The sequence below is a fragment of the Pelophylax lessonae genome (genome assembly GCF_965119305.1).
Source record: "Pelophylax lessonae genome assembly, chromosome: 5".
In the NCBI taxonomy this organism is placed as follows: Eukaryota; Metazoa; Chordata; class Amphibia; order Anura; family Ranidae; genus Pelophylax; species Pelophylax lessonae.
In genome coordinates, this window is record NC_138772.1 from 491,304,618 (window position 1) to 491,318,904 (window position 14,287).

The 14,287-nt window shown below is 41.9% G+C and overlaps 1 protein-coding gene across 2 annotated transcripts in view; it reads right to left on the reverse strand.

Moving 5' to 3' along the window:
- DPYS (dihydropyrimidinase) overlaps nucleotides 1–14,287 on the reverse strand; it is a 149,316-nt gene that overhangs the window by 102,700 nt on the left and 32,329 nt on the right. For both annotated transcript variants that reach the window (XM_082257922.1, XM_082257921.1), the window contains exons 2-3: nucleotides 6,972–7,130; nucleotides 5,502–5,681 (exon numbers count right to left, since the gene is read on the reverse strand). In XM_082257922.1, the coding sequence (XP_082114048.1) occupies nucleotides 5,502–5,681; nucleotides 6,972–7,130 (339 nt within the window). The remainder of the gene's footprint in view (nucleotides 1–5,501; nucleotides 5,682–6,971; nucleotides 7,131–14,287) is intronic.

Sequence of the window (14,287 nt, forward strand, 5' to 3'; positions counted from 1 at the left end):
TGTTTTGGAGTTACAATTTAACAAAGTATATATTAGTAGGAGATAGCAAGTACACTTTTTTGGAAAACAACATTGCACAAGCTGGAATTGCCCTTCAAGGCACCTACTCGAAAGACTTAAGGTGGCAAAAAAGATTAAAATATAAACTTTGGGTGGATATAAAAGATCACAATTTTTTTTATATTATGTATTCATTAAAATATCAAAAATTATGTTTTTTTTTAAGTTGCATTTTCGGGAAAAGGTACACACAGTTAAAATCTTTATATTGGGATTATATTATCTGCCAAAAGATTCTGCTCAGCCAGTTCTGTGATCAATATGTTCTCCCTTAAAATAAATCTATTCAGTTCTAGACCGACAAGTATGTCCAAAGTCATGGAGCTATGAATGGGTAAGGACACAGCCTCTCCCTATACCAGTACTGCTGTTCAGGCTGCTATCAAGACATACAGTATGTATGGACCTGTGCTATTTCTATGTATACAATACATTAACCCTAGGTTCTCATCTATGCAGTTGATGCAGTTTTCCAGCACGATTTGCGTGTTTGAATCTGCTTTTTTGATGTATTTTAGTATGCGGTTTTCATGCATTTTTTGTTCTCCCTAACAAACTGAGAATAGCTGGTGGCTACCATGTCCTTAACCAATTCTGGACCGGAAGGATTTGCCCCTTAATGACCACGCCATTTTTTGTGATTCAGCACCGCGTTACTTTAACGGACAATTGCGTGGTCGTGCGATGCTGTACCCAAATAACATTAATGTTCTTTTTTTCCATAACAAACAGAGCTTTCTTTTGGTGGTATTTGATCACCTGTTCGATTTTTATTTTTTGCGCTATAAACAAAAAAAGAGCAACAATTTTGAAAAAACAAAAAACAATAATTTTCACTTTCTGCTATATAACATTCGCAAAATAAACCCTTAAAATCAAAATTTTTTAACATTTTAGGCCAATTTAATTTCTGCTACATATTTTTGGTAAAAAAATCGCAATAAGCATATTTTAATTGGTTTGCGCAAAAGTTACTGCGTCTAAAATTAGAGGAAAGATTTATGTCATTTATATATATATATATTTTTTTAATAGTAATGGCAGTGATTTGTGATTTTTTGCAGGACTGCGACATTGCGGCCGACAGATCGGACCCCTAACTGACATTTTTTACACTTTTGGGAGGGACCAGTGACATTACTACAGTAATCAGTGCTAAAAATATGCACTGTTACTGTAATAATGACACTGGGAGGGCAGGGGTTAACATTGTGGGTGATCAAGGGGTTAAATGTGAGCCTAGGGGAGTGATTCTAACTGTATGGGGGCGGGGCTTGTGAAATGATCACAGAGACCTGTGTTCCTATATAGAAGGATCACAGGCTCTCTGTGAACATTCTAGAGAAAAGAACGGTCAGCTGTGTTTACAACAGCTGCCCGTCCTTCTCTCTCAGCTGGGAGCGATCGCGGGTGTCAGGCGGCAATCGGAGCCACCTGCCCCATGCATCGGAGTCCCCCCCCCAGCTGCAGGTTCGCGCAGGAGGGCCAGCCTGCTGCAGTAAATCGGCGGCGGGCGGTCCGGAGGTAGTTAACAACCGATGAGTCATCATCTGTTAACAGGGTTCATGTTTTTCCTAAATTTTGTTGTGGAGTTCCCCTCAAAATCCATACCAGACCCGAAGGGTCCCCAGGCCTTTTTCTTTTACCAAATTTTGTTATTGCCGGCATTTGTTTTTTTACATTCAGCTGTCAGCAGGGAACCCCGCTCTTCCGTTATTAAGGATGCATTGGCCGTCTGCTTCTTAACAACTGGCTATTCACAGTTTGTTATGGAGAAAAGAAAAAACACAAAATTAATGTAAAAACGCATAAAAAATGCAACAACTTGCGTTTTTGGTGCCGGTCGATTAAATTCTATTACATGCAAAACGCATGGCTGTGATCCAAGCATCACAGAATATATAACTAGATTAAATTATCCTTTTTAAAATCTGTGTAGAGTTTAGATTTAAATACAGCTAGTACAGATATCTGACTCTCACTTTGGGTTCATTCAGACCAAAAATGTATGCATGAAGCGCATGTAACCACACATGCATTGAGGTGCATTGGCATACTGCGTTGATGTTTTTTTCATTAAAGTGGAAGAAAAGCCTAACTATATCTATTCTTAAATATGTCCCTCCCCCCCCCCCTCCTACATATCCTGACTAACCTGTATAAAAAAGATCTTCATGCTTACCTATTTTTAGTCCACTCCGGTCTGGTCATGTGATCCTGCAGCTTCGACGCCCCAGTGCCAGTGGGCTGTTGCTGCAGGGGAGAAGAGGAAGCATCAACAACGGCTGGGCTATGGGAACCCATAGGCTCCCACAATTCACAGCTGTTGTCAAGTGGTCCCTTACATAAAGATGTAGGATCACATGACTGGACCAGAAAGGATTGAAAATAGATAAATATACAATGGAATGGAATAGAAAAGAATCAACCTCCCTTTAAAATAATTACATTTTGTTGCTTTGCAGCCTGTAATGCAGACAGACACAGTTTTTGTTTTATCCAGCTGTATTTATAGCATCCAAGTGAAAGATATAACACCATGTATGAAAACATTTTTAAAATTTCAAAAGCGGAATCATTGAGTTGGAAAAAGGATACCCCCCACTCCTAAAAATGACTTGTAAACTCAATAAGGTGTAGCTAATCCCCTTTTCAATGGCACACAATGCCATTTGATTAACTTCATTGTGATCAGCTTTGGTCATTTTGATTAGCTTAGCATGAAAAGAGCTTTCCTGGAGCATTTCAGTCATTGGTAGTGCAGCTGACACAAACGATCAACTATGGGTGGCAAGGCACTGTCAAAAGATCTCTGGGATAAAGTTGTGGATGGGCAAAAGTCAGGTGATGGACACAAAAGAAGTCAGAGGTTTTATCAATGCCTAGAAGCACAGTGAAGTCTATTATTAAGAAGTAGAAGGTATTTAGTACAATGCAGACCCTACCTGGATCAGGACGTCGCTCCAAACTGGATGATAGAGCCAGGAGGAAACTGGTCAGAGAGGCCACAATGAGGCCTACAGCAACTTTGAAGCAGTTGCAGGAATTTATGACAAAGAGTGGTCATTGTGTGCATGTGACAACAATATCAGAAATTCTCCACAAATATTTCTTGTATGGGAGGGTTGCAAAAAAAAAAAAAAGCCACTCCTCAAGAAAGGTCACATGCCGTCATGACTGAGCTTTGCAAAACGCACCTTGAAGATTCTGGGGCCACGTGGACAAATGTGTTCTGGTCAGATGAGAATAAATTGAATTATTTGGCCTCAACACCAAACAAAATGTCTGGCAGAAATCCAAAAGAGCTCACCACCCAAGCATGGAGGTGGTGGTAATATCCTGTTATTGGGGTGTTTCTCTGCAGAAGGGACTGGAGCACTTGTCAGGATAGAAAGAAAAATGCATGGGGCAAAATACTGTCAAATTCTTGAGGAAAATCTGCTGCTCTCTGCCAGAAAGTTGTCCATAGGTAGAAGGTTTACCTTCCAACATGACAATGACCCAAAGATCACAGAAAAAATTACCACACAGTGGTTGATGGAGAAAAAGGTGAATGTCCTTGCATGGTCTAGTCAGAGCCCAGACTTAAACCCCATTGAAAATCTGTGGAATGACTTGAAGACTGCAGTCCACAAACAGTCACCATCAAATTGAACTGAACTTGAGCAGTTCTGCAAAGAAGAGTGGGCAAATATTGCAAAGTCTAGATGTGCAAAGTTAGTGGAGACACATCCTAGCAGACTAAAGGCTGTAATTAAAGCAAAAGGTGGTTCAACAATATACTGACACAAGGGGGTGATCCTTTTTCCAAGTGAATTTTTTTTTTCTGACATGTTGGTGTTATATCTTTCACTTACGTAAAAATACACCTGGGTAAAACAAAAACTGTGTCTGTCTTCGTTTCAGTCTGCAAAGCAACAAAATTCGATTATTTTAAAGGGGGGTGATTATTTTCTATACCCATTGTAGTTAGGCTTTTCTTCCACTTTAAACTGGGCGTAGTAGTAGCTCCCTCCAGGTGGGGACATCCTGTGATCACTTTTTGCACTTCTAGCGCTCACTTCCCACATCTATTTTGGATGCGTTGATCAACCGCTTGCTGACCAGCCGCCGTACTTATACAGCGGCAGGTCGGCTCTGTCCAGTGAAACAGGAATCTTGTCATTTCGAAGGACTGCTAGTGCAGGCGCGCACATGCGCCGATTAGCTGCAGGGCTTGGCCGCCGCAATGTCCCTCGGGCACCCACAGTCGCTCCCTATGGAAACGGAACGGCGGTCTGCCGTTGTAAACACGGCAGACTGCTGTTCTGTCAGTAATGAACACAGGGATCCTGTGTTCCTCCTATTTAGGAACACAGGTCTCTGTGTTCATCTAGCAAGCCCATCCCCCACACAGTTAGAAAACACCCCCTAGGGACACATTTAACCCTTTGTTCGCCCGTGGTGTTAACCCCTTCCCTGCCAATGTCATTATTACAGTAACGGTGCATGTTTTTAGCACTGATTACTGTAGTAATGTCACTGGTCAGCCCAAAAGTGTCAAAAATGTAAGTTAGGGGTCCGAACTGTCTGCTGCAGTGTCGCAGTCCTGCTAAAACTCACTGATCGCTGCCTTTACTAGTGAAAAAAAAAATTAATAAAAATGACATAAATCTTTCCCCTAGTTTGTAGACGCAATAACTTTTGAGCAAACCAATCGATATACACTTATTGGATCTCCAGAAATATGTAGCAGAATACAAATTGACCTAAAATGGTTAAACATTTAGATTTTGAATTTTTCTTTTATTAGGAATGTTATATAGCAGAAATAAAAAAATATTGTTTTTTTTTTTTTTTTTTTAGAATTGTTTTTTTTTTTTTTTGTTTCGCATGTCAGGAGATTGTGACTGGCTCACATATTGGATTGTGAGGCGGTTCACATATTTCCGGAGCAGCTCTGGTGCAAATTGCACAGGAGTCCTGTGCGTCTTCTGGTCTGTTTCAGGTTCGAATTTAGACAAAAATTTGGACTGAAATCAGGCCTGAAACGGTGGACAGGGACACACCGGACCCCTGCTGTGAGCTGCTCCGTGCGGCATTGTGAGCCCAGCCTTAATGTCCAATCACAATCCGGGCTGGGTCCTCAGCCAAGTAGCGGCGTTGCTTCAGCTACAAAGGAAAAAGTGAGGTCAGATACCTGGCTGTGCTGACTTGGTGCCTGAATCACAAAATTGGCTGAACAGAATTACAAATCCATTGGAAAGTCAGTACCATGTATGATTTTCAAGAGTGTATTCTGCAGTTTGCCTGGAGTTCAGGTTTAAATGCAAACCCAAAATAATTTTATGACCACATTCTTATTAATTTATTTTTTTTGCAACTGTGAAAAAGTAATTCTTAATGTGGCCACCAGATGTCACCATTGTACCATCTTTATTTTAAAGGTTTCAATCCTTTACCTCTGCAATTAAATCTCCATTCTCTGCATGCACCTGGGCGATGGCCCCAATGTTCTTACAGCAAGTAAATGCCTGGTAGAGCTCGATGTCATGAACCATGTACAAGTCCTTGTAGGCCATGAACATCTTAAACGAGTTGACACCTTTATCCCTTACAAGAATTTCCATCTCTTCCTTCACCTGCACAAATAAGCACATTAGGAACTTGTTACTTTAATTGAAATGAAAAGCATAAAAGCATATAAAAGAATACAACGTTCCTATCGGATATTTTTTACTATACGTAAATAAAAGGGTAACTCCGTAATCGTGGGAAAAAAAAAATACAGCAAATACAATTGCTACTCAAGTCATATAATAATTGAATGTTATTAAAAATGACCTTTTCTCTCAATCTGCAGTGCTGTAATTTTCTGTAAAATTTAAAGCAATATGACTACCTGGAGACATTCTGTACACAGATATATAATTTCCTGCTTGTGTGATTGGCTCACTGATTTTCCCAGAAGTCTGCACTAAGATACATAAAAATAAGTCACATTCTAGGCATCCCTTGCAAAAAAAAGTCATTTTTGGTGAGATACCCCCAAAGGGTTAATCACTTCTAAACGGCTGCTAGCACTGCAGCTTTCCTCATTAGAATCCTAATCCTGCAAGTGCATCAGATGATTAATAATTAAAAAGTCGCTCCAATTCAGAATGCAGTTTATCAGTGCAGCTTATCAGTGCCAACTCATCATTGCTGCCTCATCAGTGCTAATCAGTGTAGTCTCATCAGTGCGTGCCCATCAGTGCAGCCTTTACCAGTGACAATCATAGCAGTCTCATCTGTGCCCATCAGTGCAGCCTCATCAGAGCCCATTAGTGCAGCCTCATCAGTACAGCCTATCAGTGCAGACTATCAGTGTCCATCAGTGCAGCCTCATCAAAACACATCAGACAATTCACAGGCAGTCAGCCTAATGGGGCATCGCATTGGGGAGAAGGACCTCCAGCTCACTCTGCATCCAATCTGCACTCCTGGGCCCTCAGTGCTTCCGCTCCTACTCCAAATCCATTGCCCAGCTCCACCTGAAGCCACGGCCTTCTCCCATACGGACTGCATTGGGGCAGGGTTTGAGAGTCATTGGAGCTCCCAGTCCCTCCCCTGCCTCTGTGTACCTGGTTACTCCACATGGAGCATGGGACGGTCCCCAATTTACAGGCAGCGCGGGCTCCAGGCTCAGCTATTTTGGGCCCCAAAACAATGACTGGGCCCAGGGCAGCTACCCCATTTTCCCCGAGTTAAATACGGCCCTGATTTTTAGAGTTTACATACACTTTTAGTGCTAGAACAAACCAAACCAGATAACACAGAAATAATAAAGCATTGTGTAGACTCTCCAGTTACTTCCTCTTACAAGCAGAGACTGAACATCTATTTTCATCATGTGTCATGGCTGTGATATAATGAATACTAATTTGGCTTACCTTGTCACTCCACCAAGTCACGGCTACATGGAGGGCATAGTCACAGCACACTTTAGGGTCAGCCCAGCTCTTCCAGGTGTCAAACGCTTCAATCAGAGAAGTACCTTTCTTGGGAATGGCAAAGTCCATGATCATGGTGGTACCTCCTGCCACCGCAGCCTAGAATGACAGTATATGGATATTATCAATGTGGATCCAGCAGCTTTTACCACTCATTCCCAAAACCCAGCTTAAAGATTTAGTTATGGAATTGATTGAAAAATGCTGAAATGTGCTATAATGTAAACACATGCTCAGTGAAAGTGCGTATAAACCATGCATTTGATAGTGGCTATAGAAAAAGCATAATTAATCAGTTAGTTAGTCCCAGAACTACAGTGGGTATCTTTTTCCTGTCCAAGATACAGTAGTGATGATGTATGGGACAAACTCATGTTTGTTTATACTGTATCAGTCTTCACAGGTTAGAAATAGAGTTATACCTAAACATGTATAGTCTATCCAAAGTAGCACCCTCCTAGTGTAGAGCAAGCTGCTAGGTACATTTAGTTTGGCTCCCCTGTAATCAGTGGGGCAGGGGTTGGTTATCTGGAGCTGTTATTCTGTTACTTCCCTCTGTCTTTTATAGTATAATAGAAGTATATTGGGAGGAAGTGGGAGAACAAGACGCCTAAATATTTTTTTGGAACACAAGCCAAACCCTGGGGAGGTGTGCCCTGAAGGTGGGGAGAGAACCCATAAATAGTATCGAAGGCCAGTGCAGTGTTCCTGAATCCAGTCCTGCAGGAGGAAACTCCTGTTTAGGGGCTCTGCCCCCTTGTGTAGGAACCTAAAGGAGTCCAAGGGCAGGAACAGGTCTGCTCCATGTCTAAAAGGGATTGTAAAAAAGCTAACTTACTCTATTGATCATTTTCTCTCTATAAGTGAAAGATTACTCTGGTCACTGGCTCAGGGGTTGAGATATGCAGACTAGGGGGTATATTTTTAGAAAATTCACATGTGATGGACCGCCTGGCACTCTGACTGGGTGCTTCCGCCAAATGGTGCCTCCTGCCCTCCAAATCCTTCCAGCAGACCGATAGCTAATACCAGCCCTTTACCCCAAGCATCATACGCATACAAGATGTTGAGGTAAAACCAAAGAACTAACTATTAAACAGAAATACACTTTTTTATACACTTCGAAAATAGGGGCAGCCCCCACATGAACAATAAAAACAAATATTACACGTTGGTGTAAAATCCCTCAATGGTTAAGTAACGAGGTAAAGTTGACACAAGACTAATCACATTCTGTAGGAATCTCCAGGAGGATTAGCAAACAGACAGAAACAATAGGTCACTCATATAACAATGGGAATGCACACCTAGGAGGCACACAATGGTACACAATCTAACAGTAAGCACAAAACATCTTAATAACCAAATTACACATAACAGCAGGAGACCCCTAGCATCAGGTTATTTTGAGACAATTATAATCTTCTGCTTTGAGTCTCTGAGTCTAGGAGGGGATTGAAGCAGTTAAAGCTGGTTTGGGCTGTTGATTCTGTACCCCAACAAAACACAGATGCCCCCTAATCTGTATCCAGGTCCTCCAGTTCTCAGAGCTTGTGTATTTCAGGGAGACATGGACTTGAACCAGAAGGAAAACTACTCCAAAGGTCTTCCCGGCACACACCTCCCAAAGAATAGAGCCCCCTCAAATAGGGCCCATAGTCAGTAGGCAAGAAGCTAGTCTGCATTCCCCTCCAAAAGCCCCTGTCTGGGTTGGGTCTGTCACAACACAGAGCTGTTTGTCCTTTGAAGCTGCATTTACATTCATTCTGTGTGAATGGGGGCAAAACAAATGTTGTTAGTCTAATTTCTCTCCAGATCATATGTGTTTTAATCATAAAAATAGAAGGATTCAAGAAAATACCACAATATAACCACTAGATGGAGCTGATGATGCTGAGAAATAAAAACATCAGCTGTTGCAGCAATGCATACATGATACATGGTGCTGGACGAAGAACACTTTTCTTCTTTTGGTTCTTTAACTTAGTAATTTGTTTTCCCTCTTTGTGTATGCCTTAACTATTTGTGTACTGTCACATTACTTTCTTTATTCACTTGTTTTTACTCTTAAAAAAATATGTAAAAACACAAGGCTAAGGAGGCTCTGTTTTTTTTTTTGGCACAATGAAAAGTCCAGATTAGATAAAATGAGCTTTTGCATCTCTCAGTATCCATTTAAAGCCCCTTGTACCCTTAAGACCACCTTAAAGCCCAACTAAAAGTTCAGTTTAAAAAGGAGTTCCAGTTCCAGTAAATACTGTAGCTGCTGATAATAATAATGACACTTAACTATCCAGGGATCCCGCAATGTCGGCACCCTGAGCCGATTCGTCAATCGGCTTCGGGTGTAGGCACTAACATTGTAAGTAAGGGAAACGGGCTTCACAGCTTCAGACTTCACAGCAAGTTTCCTACTGCGCATGCGCTGCACTTTCTGAATGGTCCCTCCATCTTCTGCAACCTGTGTTTGTCCCAGAATGCAGCAGGGGGAAGGAGGAGGGGCAGCAAATGTCGTAGATCGCCAATCAGCGATCTTACCAGGAAGTGGGAGCGGGTACCTTTCAAGACCAGGCACCTGCTTCCCCCCACCCCCCCCCCAAAAAAAGTGCCAAATGTGGCAGTGGATGGGGGGGGGGGGAGGTTGCGAACGAGCTGAGCTTCCCCTTTTGGGTGGAGCTTTGCTTTAAATTTGATCAGCAGAGACCTTAGCAGTGGCCTTCCTGCACAGGTCCAAAATGTTTCTTACTGAATCAGAGCCAGAGCTCTCCAATCAGCAGGGAGTATGAGCATTACTGATTGCAGAGCTGTTGGTGTAATTCTGCAGGGGGCATCTTCAGATCTCTGCAGAGAAACCACTGCTTCCACAAAGATCACAATGGTACTTCTCTACAGCATGCTGGCAAGGGACAGGCTTTTTTTTACTCAGGCTTTGGCTACTTTCTTAAGAAAAAAATGGTAAGACTTTGCACACCTTTTGATTTGATGCACCCAGAATGTATTTATCTGATTTAAACCAAAACGTCAATTAGGCTTTACTTTTCCCTTCCCTGTTGACTTCAATAAACTTACCCCAAATTTCAAGAAATATAAACTCTAAAGTTTTGCTTATCCGTAGTGCAGATCTGTGCATATTAGTCACAAAGTACATTTCAGAAACTCGCTAATAGTGATGGACGGAGTCGCTAACAATTGTGGTTTACTAAGCAGTACACGCACCAGCATATGAACATACAGCAGCTGAGTGTTGGTCTATGGAAAAGAAACGTGATTTTCTGTAATTTTTGGGGTCAGTGTGACATCTGGTAGTTATTTTGTGTGAGCTTTTCATGCTGGAAGAAATTAGCATGAATTGAAAACTAATATCTCCAAAAGTGGCTCTAAAGAAATTGCTAACAGTAAAATAGCTATAATCTATGGTATGCGGAGGGGATCACAGTGCACAGAGGTCCAAGCTTTGTTCATACACTGCCACTGTGATTGGAGATTGCAGTGTTGAATATCCCTGATTATGCTGACTTATTTGCTCTGGCATACATGTCTTTTGGAGCTTTTGCTTTGCTTGTGTTTCTTTTCTTTGCCAGGTTAGAATACCTACTAACCTTCTGAGATAAGAAAGGTGAACACCGTTCTTCTAAATCCAAAAAAAAAACCACTCCAATGCTCAATACAAAATGTTCCCAAAGACTTTTAGACGTGTGACCTTTCCTTGTGCAGCCTTCCACAGATCGGGAAATTCTCAGTAAACTACAAAAAACACACGCAAGAGGGCGCAATCTCCTCTTGGATTACCACCAAATAATTTATTATAACTCCACAGCTAAATGAATATTTACAAACATAAAAACAACAGGCATGTAACATAGATGCTTCAGCCATTGGCAAAATGTCCCATCATAAAACCATCTGGTCAGAAAGCTGGCATTTTTTCAGGAGACTCACTCCCTTCCTCAGAGCTATTATGAGGAAGGTAGTGAATCTCCCAAAACGCGTCAGCTGGCTGAAGCATCTGTGTTACATGCCTGTTGTTTTTTATATGTTTGTTAGTATTAATTTGGCTGTGGCGTTATAATAAATTGTTTGGTAATAATGCATGGGAAGCTTGTGTCCTCTTGTGTGTGTTTTTTGCAGGACAACTTCTTTCAGTTATTGTCTTGTGTTGAACTGCATGAGGTTACATTTTTTGAAGTATGCTGACATCTAGTGGTGGTTTTGAGCCACTGCAACCTGTTTACTAATGGGATTTTGGTATCTTCCTCTGCCTTCCCTTCTTGTAAGGTGCTACTTCTTCCATTTCTTCCATCTTCTGTGTTAGTTATTTACAGAGACCAGGGCTTAGGATAGTCATTGTCTTCTTACAATGACTAAAAAAACATCCTCTGTACTGCAATTAGCTAAAGTAAAATTGTGCTTGATTTGATTTCTGCGTCTTATTGAAGATTTAAGCTGCCTTTGAATGGTGCCAAGTCAGCAGGTGACCACACTGTCCGGATAGACTGGGTCTAGGGAGGTATGTTAATGCCTCATTGGAAATAGGACAAAAACATATGCAATAATTTAAAAGTTGGATAAAAGATTCAATGTATAACACTTTTGGTCATTAAATAGTACAATTATATAGAGCTCTGTTTAACACAGGTTACTTCATGCAGAGCAGTTAACTCCTTGGGGCCCAGATTACCTTTTTCTTCTCAGTTCAGGGCAATTTGAGATCTGTCTCCTGAACCCCGGGCTCTCTACACCACACAGGCCACTGAAAGGAGCTCCAACCACAGGGCCTCACGGTGGCTTTGCGGATGTCTTGCTGGGGCCCCCTAATTTCCCTTTCACAGGGACCAAAAGTCCCAAAACACCAGAGGAAGTACCACTGGGTGTGAAGATTACTACCCACACCGCTGGGAGCTCTAGGAAGCAATCAGCCTGGCAAAGCCAGATTAACCAGTGCCACTACAGGGCCCAAACTCATTGTCTTCCTACTTTACTCCAAATACAAAGTATGTACTTTATGAAGAGAACTCCCTTAAATAATAAACAATTGTCCAGACAGGATTGGTATTCTTCAAGAAAAGTGAATTCTTTACTTGGAATATATAAAGTTCACAAAATCTACATCTAACAAAGGTATCTGTTTCTTCACAGTCATATACTTCATTTTTTCCAAAGTTACAGAGCTCCAAATGGAGGGACCTAACACAGTTCAATTAGGCTTCCCCTAATATCCTTCACCCAGTGAAGGGACAATTAACCTTACTACCTTCCATCTCCACCAGAGGGCAGTCCTGACACACCCACAAGTCTGCCTGCGGCACTGGGGTTTGGAACTTGTAGTCCATTCATTCACAGATTTCTGTGAATAAATGACATGGCTGTGCAGGCAGAACAGGGTTGGTTGCACAGATCTGGATGCACAGACTCTGTGTTGGCGTCCATGCACCTGTGCCTGTCAAACTTGGCTGTGCAGGTGAGTCCTTGCAGCTGATGCACACTTATTCACTTGTATTGGTTACCTGCACGCATCTCAGTGGTAGCAGACAAAACTCAAATCTGTCTTTCTACCCCTCAGCTCACCCCATAAGTGTCCTCGTGCATCATTAATTAACGGACTCCTTAGTATGGATGTCAAAACTCAATCGATCCAAAACTAAGCTCATGATATTTCCTCCCCCTGTGCTTCTCCCCTGACAGCTTCATTGATATCAGTGGCGCAACTAACAGTCCATTCCCACATGCCATGGTGCTAGATGTTATCCTGAACTCTCCGTTTGGCCCCACATCAAATCACTGTCCAAATCTTGCCGCCTCAACCTCTGAAACATCTCCAAAATATGCCCCTTCTTAGCCAACGACACCACAAAGCTCCTAATTCACTCCTTGGTTATCTATCAACTTGACTATTTCAACCTCCTCCTTGTTGAAAAGGATAGGAGGGTTTAGTTCCACTTTAATCTGCAGCATCCAGGGCAACATCCAGAGCTCTGGAGTTGGTGCAGCTTTCTGCTGTGAAGTCAGACGTTTTAACAGAAGATACCAAACTAGCAATAGCAAGAATGTTTTGTATATTGTCTCAATGTGTTCCAAAACAGTGTGCTCTTTTTTTACTTGTGATTAAATCACACTGACTAGAATGTTTGTCACAAAAGTGGCACTACTGTAATACACACATTTGCCATTAGATGGCAGAAGTAGCTAACATTTGTGGTAGACTGGCGATGAGAACATTCAATATAAATTCATACCACAATGTGCCGGTTTGATTTTTTTTTTTTTATTAAGAAAATGAAACTATGAGCTTCCTATATCTTTCCTAAATTCCTGTTGCTGCAGTCATGACCTGGACCAGTACATAGTGAACGCGGCAACCTACGTTGTATTGGATGCTGCGTCTGTCAGCTGTATGCAGGAGATGTTTGAGCTCCATCCAGGAATTGTCAGCTTGAGAATATGTGCTACTATTTGGGTATTCCAATAAAAAATGGTCACTTCCCCCACCTATAACTGGTCTTAACAGCAAGGAGCACTGGAAGGGCAAACGCAAGTCAAAAAAGCCAAGGAGTTTCCGGTCACAACTTACCAACCAGCCTGCGGCCAACCGAATTAACCTGTCTAACAGTATGCATTAAAAACAGGGGTTTAGTGGCACACATTTGCAAATACATGTGTAAGCTGCAGGCCCCGGCAAGACACCCTAATATCTGTAGACCCTAACTCTACCTTTGAAGAGTCTCCACAGTGAGAGCACATGCATTCTGATGGATAGATGGAGTACAGGTGACTGGAGTGAGTTATAGGTGGGGGAAGTGACCATTTTTTGTATTGTTGTTATATTGGTCAGGCAACACACTGACACCTGGTGGGCTCCCTCCAGTCACCTGTCCTCCATCTATCCATTAGAATACATGTGCTCCCATTGTGGAGACTCTTTATAGGTAGAGTTAGGGTCTGCAGATATCAGGGGGCCTTGCCGTGGCCTGCAGCTAACGCATGTATTTGCAAATGTGTGCAACTAAACCCCTGCTTTTAACGCATACTGTTAGACAGGTTAATTCGATTGGTTGCAGGCTGGTTTGGAAGTTATGACTGGAAACTCCTTGGTATTCCACCAACCCCTGTTCATGTTGTCTCTGCCATATGCCTTTAAAAGACATCTATGGTCTGGACCACCTTACTGTAAGGAACCTGATTAAGGCTGGCCATACATTATACAATTGTCTTGTACAATTTTCCTTTAGATTTACCAAAACCACATAATATGAGGTCAA